At 42.2% G+C, this 8173-nt stretch overlaps 1 protein-coding gene across 2 annotated transcripts; it reads left to right on the top strand.

Annotated features, from left to right (window-relative positions):
- The first annotated feature begins 232 nt into the window (after positions 1-232).
- LOC308218861 (uncharacterized protein C3orf38 homolog) lies at positions 233-7935 on the top strand. Of its 2 annotated transcripts, XR_013956429.1 has the most exons (4): positions 233-506; positions 2188-2408; positions 6059-6744; positions 7918-7935. XR_013956429.1 is itself a non-coding variant. In XM_080613285.1 (3 exons), the coding sequence occupies exons 1-3, from the start codon at positions 374-376 to the stop codon at positions 6632-6634; spliced, it is 930 nt and encodes a 309-aa protein (XP_080469411.1). In that variant the 5' UTR covers positions 233-373; the 3' UTR covers positions 6635-7906. The 2 variants fall into 2 exon arrangements, 1 of the variants encoding a protein (XP_080469411.1); XM_080613285.1 differs by lacking the exon at positions 7918-7935 and having other exon boundaries at positions 6059-7906.
- The last annotated feature ends 238 nt before the right edge of the window (positions 7936-8173 follow it).

Here is an 8173-nt window from a genome sequence, read left to right on the forward strand (position 1 = left end):
GATGTGGCCCCACCACGGTCAGTAGCCGAGGGGGGGATCACCTCCCTCGTCCTGCGGGCCGCACTCCTCCCGATGCACCCCACGATCCTATCGGCCTTCCCTGTGGCTTTCCCCCACCTGCAGGCTACCGCGTCCTCCCTGCCCGGCCCTTGCTCTCCGCTGACGGCTATGGGCTGCCCGGGACGGGGGTACGCACCCCGGTGGAGGTTTCCCTACGCGCCGGCTCCCGGGCGGAACCTCAGCGCCAGCCGCTGTTTCCACCCGGCGCCTCTCGGCCGTTGTGTCCCCGGGGGCACAGGAAGCTGCCGTTGCTAGGGCTTCACGTGGGGATGCGGCAGCGCTTCTTCCCGGTTCCGCTGGGCCCGGCCTGGCGATGGCGTCGCTGGGGCTGAGCGAGCGGGAGCAGGCCGGGTGCCGCCAGCTCCTGGAGCTTCTGGAGACCGAGGAGCTGCTGGCCCTGACCGACACCGTCACCAACCGCCTGGTGCACCCGGAGAACCGGCAAGGTTCGCGCGGCCCGCGCCGGTCAACGGTGCCTCCTGCCGCGGCCTTCCCGGCCCAGCCGCCGCAGCGCCTGTGCTTGGCCCGGGGCCGGTGTGTTGCAGCTGCCGGGGGTGTTCTCACCGCCCTGGGGAGCTGTGGGGAAGCGCGCATTTGCGTTTGGTTGGGTTGTAGGTGTGGGGAGCCTTTGCCTGCGGCGGCCGGTGCACGTTCGGCTGCTGGGAGGTGGTTGTGGCCGAGGAACTGGCGGCTGCTGGTGTTTGTAGCGGGCTTTCGGACCTCAAGCACTTGTTTTTGCCTCTTAGGCATCCTCTCCCCTGCCCCTTGGGTGGGCTTCGAGCGCTGCTGTGGCCCAGCTGTGCCCTGCTGGTGTTCAAAAACGTGTTGAAAACCCAGTTTCCCTCTTGCTGTAATGGCGTTTGCTTTCAGGTTTTGAAAGGGTGAAACACAGACCTAATATTGAGCTTATTTCTGTGTAGAAGGGAGCACTTTCAGGTATGAGCACCCCCAACCCATCGCTGTGTAGATGTTGAGATTTGTTTTGTAAAGCTTACTTTTGTAAGTTTCCTGAGGTGTCTCAGTGTGCTGCCCTGAAATATACCCATCCAGAACCCTTGGCTGGGGTTCATGTGGCACAACTCAGACCTCCCAGATTGGCCATACAGGTCTTATACTTGTAGTTTTCATTCCTGAAATAAACCAGGTTTAGTTCCATTTCCATCAGTCTTCAGTAATCTAAATGGAACCTCACTTTCCCAAATTAATGTGTGTTGTTTGAAAAGCTCTAGCCTTCCGGTACTAGACCTCTTGTTCAGCATACAAGGAATCACAGGTTACCTTAGTTACCATTCTGCCTGCATTTCTGTCCATTTTCTGTTTGCAGGAAGCGTTTGATAACTTGTTGAGGAAGTTTATTCTTCGTAGGCTTATTTGAAGCTTAATCTTCAACATAACGATGTGTTCTGTGACCAACTGATGTGAGCTGCCCATTTGATGCAGAAATTATGATTCACATTCCATAGCCAGAAGACCCATAAAAGATTTGCCTGGTTCTTCTTTCTCTGTGTAATCTTGCTTCCAAGAAGACAGGCGGATGTCCTCTATTGAAATGTCCTAGAGCTTTCCAAATGGAGGGCGAAACCAAGCTCAGCATTTGATGAGTGGAGGTGCTGTATGGTGACAAACAGCAGAAAGCCCTGAATGATGGTGTTAAATTAACTTCTTTGGAGGTTAAGGCTAGGTGTATCTTGGGGAACTACAGGTGGAATGCATTGTATGCAAGAATCTTTATCCTTCTGCAAGCACTTGAGGTTTCCAAACAGCTTGAAAATGCTTGGAGAAGATTAGTAATTTCATTTGGAAGAAAAGGTTGCATCCTTTTCGTCAAGCTCAAATAATACATAATAAATTCCAAGCAGTCATTGATGCTGGCAGTAGGGATTATGAGATAGCAAAGTCTTCAGTAAAAACAGCACTGTTTTGCAAGCATGTTCCCAAGTCTTTGGGTATTGTCTGTGTCTAATATCATTAGGTCAGATTTCGGTTTGCAGACAGACTTTTTCAATATGCATTTCATTTAGGCTTGTCTTGTGCTGGGTTTGGAGGTGGGTAGGAGTTTACGAGATGGCATAGTTGTGTTTTAACTGCGAGAGAAGCCACGGCTAACTTAGATTTCTTTACTTGCAGAAGCCATTCATGCCATTGTGCTTTACAGCCAAAGTGTAGAAGAGCTTTTGAAACGCAAGAAAGTCCATCGAGAAATAATCTTTAAGTACCTGGCAACACAAGGAATTGCAGTGTCTCCTTCCTGTGAGAAACATGTGCTCATCGATCGCGTAAAGCAGCACTGGAGCGGGCAGTTAACAGCACATGCCTCAGCATCAGGGGAGAGAAAAACGCAAGCAGAGGTGAGTGCTGCTTTCTGAAAGACCTGAGGATGCTTAGCATTGCTTTTGCAGCATAACCAGCGTAAATGTTCTGATGTATGTCCAAAATGTGGCTCTTCACCTGGCTTTAGGAAGGTACTGAATCTCTTTACTCTTGGTTTGTTTGGTTTTGATTGTTTTCTTGTTTTAATTACATCATTTAGTGGTGTCTGTGCCAAGGCATCACTTGCAGAGTCTTCTGCTCTGTCTTACAAAGTATATTAGTACCTTGAATTCTAATGTGTGGGGGTTTCTCCATGCTTTTAATATTTAAGTTGTACTGTAAGCTAAAGTATAGGGTATTCACAAATAAGTCTGTGGCTTCAAGGACATCTGAAAACAGTGCTGAAGATACAGAAGCCTGCATAGCACCTTATCATTATTTTAACGTGGTTGATCATCTTAAACTTTTTGTATAGATCCAGGGTTTCCAGTCATCCTTCAACTATGCCAGGCTCTAGCAATACTGTTGGTAGGGCAGTTCCCAGAGCTGCCATCTCCCAAAGAGATGTTGTTGATGATAGATCATAGGGCAAAAACATCTGACAAACTATGGACTAAAATGTTGCAGGGCTGGAAGGGAATGGGGAAAAAACTGGGTTTTTGTAGGTGGCCTTGATCTACTCCTAGAGACAGTGCAGTCAAAGTAGCACTGTCTGCAACCTGTTTTCCTTCTTACCTCATGTAGTTAGAGTGCAGAATGGATTTTAGCTAATTTTTATGTCTTTGAAATGTACAGTTTGTAGCACTGCCAAGTCCATGTGATTTTTTTTTCCCTTTGATATTAGAAACACATTAGAAATAGTGCAGCTATTATTTTTTTTGGCAGCTATAAGTTATTTGGAAGTTCAAAATGATGATATTTAGCAAATCCTTGTGGTGTAATTAACTTCCAAGGTTTTATTTGTCTTGGATCTCCACCATGTAGTTCTAAATAACCACCTTTCAAGTGTTTCACTTCAGCGACCAAATGGGCAACAGCCCCACCAGCTGGACTGTTAGAGCTCTGTAGCTGTTGATAACCTATTGCAATGAGCTTTCTCTCTGGGGTTACCTGTTGAGAATTACGATGTAGCTGAGAATTGTTTCAGAACAACTTTTTGTTTGCATATTTTGGACATAAAATGCTGTTCTTGCAAGAGTACTTCCCAAATATCACTGTATTACTATTGCTGTTATGTAATAACGAAGTTTTGTGATTGAAGGTAAGTAAAATAAATTCTCCTAAATACTTAAAACACATTCACAGGGAATGAGAAATTCAGCTGGTTTATTTATCACAAATCTCCTTCTTTGCCTTGTCTTTCTCTTATTTCTTGTAGCCCTCACCATTTTGAAGAAATGGGTATCATGAATTGGAAAGAAGTTACAGTTTATTGTGAAACAAATACAGCATTTCCATATAAAAGTCTCCAACTTCCCATACTTATTTCATTCTTACTTTAAGCATGTTTATTTTAATACTTCCTAGACTTCAGTGTTAGCAAACTTGAAATTTGATTTATTTCTAATAGTCTTGCTGTCAAGTTGCAAATACTGAGAAACCCGACAAAGTAACTATACATTTAATTCTTGTTCAAAAAACCACGTCACCTCAAGTGATGGGTCTTTACATTGGAAAGCTTGGGTTATTTTTCTTAAGACAAAGTTCTAGCTGTTGTAGGAGAAAGCAGAGGATAAACAAAGTACATATGTGTACATTACATAGGCTCACAGGACTGTTACTTGAGCATCCAGTTTTTGTCTTTTACAGTGATGCTTCCTTTAGAAAGAAGTGGCCTCTAAACCAGGTGCTTTTATAATTGACTTTAAAACCTGTCTTAAATATCTAATTGCTAAACCATTTTGTTTCCTAACTATTTGTGCTTAACTTTTGCTATTCTTTTACACATAGTTATAGACACACCAAGAATTTAACTGCAGGGAATAGTTTTGGGGTTTTTTTGTCAGCTTAACTTGTAATAGTGTCCAAAAAGTTACTGTGTACTTTATTGGAGTGCATATCTACTGATACAACACTTGGAGTGGCTTGTCACCCTCTTCTGATAAGTTTTCAACTGCATGACCATTGGTTGCACACTGATACTTGCTTTTACCACTTCCTGTGAATTTGGCTTCAAAACTTAAACCCATCACTCTGTTGTCTGTCTCAGCAACCCACTGTTAAATGTTATTCTGAAGTACTTATTATCCCCCTGCATCTTAGATATTTATTAGGGGTGTGTGTGTGTCATTTTGTGTAAAACAAGGGAAAAAAGGGCACAAGTGGCTTGTCCATGACCTATGGGGAACTAATGGAAGATATGTTTCGAGTAGTCATGCTTATTTTTCCACTGGCCCATCTTTCTCTAAGGCTTCTAAACAAGACAAGAACCTTTGACTGAGCCTTTGCAAATTACTCTTCGAAGGTTTGGCCATCTGCTAGGATGTTTACCTCGTCCCACTACTTAAAAATACTTTCTTTACAGATTCAGTGTTGAACAAAGGGGTTTATGACAGTCCGAAGGATGGATTTTCTGACAGGCTGAATGGAGGTGCATTTATTCCCAGAGTTAGCCTACGCTGCTGTGTGAAAATCGCACAGCCCTTCTATCCCAGTGCCCTATTGTCTCAGTCTGTACAACAAGTGATCAGTTGTACAATGAGAGAAGTAACTGAGATACCCCATGACTTCTGTCTGTTTTGGAGCAGCAAACGTAATGTAAGTTAGGGTCTGCTTTGGTTTGGGCTCTTTTCCTATTAGAAATATGGTCAAGACTACAAACACCACTCGTGAATGTGACCGAGCATCTTTTAGTTGATTTTTGGCAGCCTTGCTGCCAAACAAGGTTAAATTCATGCACATAATCTGATGGAGAAAAAACTCTGGAATACATACATTTTTTGACTTTCAGTCCTTTCTGGATTAATTATGCATTTTGTTAGTGAGTTCCACTGACATGGGTAAAATACTCCATACATCAGAAGTATTAGGTCAGCTTCAGGATGTGCATATTCAAAAGGGGACTTCCAACCAGTACTATTTTATTTATCAGCCAAAACCAATAGAATTTACCGAATTAAAAGGTACCAGAAAGAAGATATTTAAGGCAACATGGAGCAGGAAAAATGCGACGACCTAATGACTTATGTATAAGCATGTTTTAGTAGACGTGCCTTAATATGAGATTAGCCTTTCAGGTTGGGTCTTTCTCGTTCTTGTTTTTCTGTAACCTTCCTTTGGAAACATAAAGGACAGTGAAAAGTTACTAACCCAGGCATTTTTTACTCAGCAGCAAGTTTGTCTCTCGGTGTGAGAATCCTGGTGTCACATGAGTTGTTCAAAAATCCTTCCTTTGCCTTTTTCCCGTAGAACCAGGATTTTCCTCTTTGTTTATGAGTTGTAAACCAAGACAAAGCAAAGGGCTATGCTAACTATAAATCAAAACGCCTGCCCTGTTTGTCTAGACATGATAGTTATGATCTTAAAAGTAAGATTTTGCTTTGTTGTTTCTCTTCAGACACTCTGTCTCAGAACACTTGAAGTCTTAGAATGTAAAAATAAGTATTTACGTGATTTTGGTGTTCTAAGGAGTAATCTCACATGTTAAAGCTGAATAGTTCTAAGAAAAAAAACATGTGCTTGATTGCAGAGTCATGAAGACAGCCAAAAGTCACTGCAAGATGATATTCATAATCTAGGAGAAGAATTCTGTCAGTGGTTCTTTGAACTCCTGAATTCTCAGCATCCCTTGGGAGTAAAATCTGAAGAAGCGTGGGGACCACAGCATTTTTGGGATGATGCCAAAATGAAGTTCTCCTATAACACATTAGAAAAAAACATGGAAGAATATGTTGGTGCGGAAATGGTGAGCCTTCGTCTGCTCTCTTTGGTTAAAGAAGAATATCTTCTGTTCAACCCGAATTTGCATGCCAACGGACTGAAATGTGCCATGTCTCCGCACGGGTTAGTGCTGGTGGCAGTGGCTGGCACAGTACATAGAGGCAACTCGTGTTTGGGTATCTTTGAACAGATTTTTGGACTCATTAGCTGTCCCCTTAGGGAGAATACCTGGAAAATAAAAGTTATGAGTCTTAAAATAGTTGGACAGAATGCTCTGGAGCCTGGGATGCAAATTGAAAAACCCTCCATAAAATACGAGTCAAACCAACTGCAAGAGTTGTATGATGGGAAAGAACTGATTGTGTTTGAACCTCAGAAATTCTGAGCAAGTTTGCCTCAACTGAGTGACTGGGCAAGGAAGGAGTGGTTGCAGCCATGTGATGCTGTCTCTTTTGAGTCCAAATTGCTGGATGACAAACAGAGATACAGTCTAAAGTATGGATACAGGTGATGCTTTTGGGCACCTTTCCACGAGCTAACAAGTACTGCAGAGTGTTACTTTAAATTTTGTACTGTAGTTAGGAACAGAGTTTGATTGTTCTTGATGACAAAACATAGTTACATTTAAATATGGGTTGGCAGCAGTATGTAATGAGCTGGATGACTTGGGGTTCACAACCTTTAGGTTGCTTCTTTTCAGGTCACCAGTTAAAACTCTTAACCTGAATTGTAACAAGAAGTCATTGTGTCTGGCTTTTTGAAATTGGAATCGGTGACTATCTAAATGGACATCTGAGTCCCAAGGAATCCATGTGTGCTTTAGGGGATTTTTGTTGAGAACAGATAAAATAGTGTGGAGATTGCTGCCGTTTGTGTTCAAAATGTGGTTCTGTCACAGAAAACCAGAAATAGCTTAATGGGATACTGCAAGGAAAGTTGGTGGGTTTTTCCTTTGCATTAGTAGCTTCCTTTCATTTTACATTACGGCTCCAACTTTGTAATGAATACAGACCAACTCTGTTATTCTGTCTGACCCCGAGCAGACAAACTTGAGAGGGTTGTCCTTGCATCTCTTTCTAGCACTGATTTGCTTGGATGCAGTATTTGATTTCATGACTTAAAGCAGCACTGTATGAACCAAATGTGTTGATAATTATTTTGTATATGCTTCCAACAGAGATTTTAATATAATAGCTGTGATTTTTTGTATATTTTCTCAAAATAAGAATTTTATTTGCTCAGAGAAGCTTTATTACATCGACTAGAGGTCAGTTTGTTAACACTGGGCTGTTACAATGACAGGCCATATCAATAATCCAGTCACTAGTTAATAATTGAAATTGTTGCCATTGTAGAGCTTTCATTTTTTTACTTTTTTATTTATAAGGGATTAGAGATAAAACGAGATGAAACTTCTTTTTCCACGGCTTGCTTGAATTGTCTGTGAGTTCTGTTTCATAGCCTCACCAATACAAGTTACGATAATGGAAACATTTAACGTACCAAAACCAAGCGAACTGTTCCCATGTTTGTCAAAGAGGACAGGTGGTAAAAGTACGGGTGGGTGAAGGGGAACAAGAAGATTCAGGTATGTACAGAACTGGTGTTTTTGATCAATCTGGATTGTGGGTTCTCTTTAAGAATATCTAAAATTCTTTCTTTTCTAAGCCAAAGTTCAAATACCCTGTTGGGATGTTCTTTACCAATCAACAGTTGAGTTGTGGCTTCTTCAGTCCCTGATGTACAATAAAGAAAAATCAACCCAACGTTAAAATGTGGAATAAGCAGTTTCCTCATATGTTGAGAATTGCTTTCCTCTTCAGGTGAGGACAAAACCCTGCCTAAAGGCCTAAGTGGGTACCTTTTCAACACTTGAGTATGACAGTCTGTAATTCAACTGAATACTTTGGCAGAACTGCACTTT

This window comes from Psittacula echo, assembly GCF_963264785.1.
Source record: "Psittacula echo genome assembly, chromosome: 3".
NCBI classification, from domain to species: domain Eukaryota; kingdom Metazoa; phylum Chordata; class Aves; order Psittaciformes; family Psittacidae; genus Psittacula; species Psittacula echo.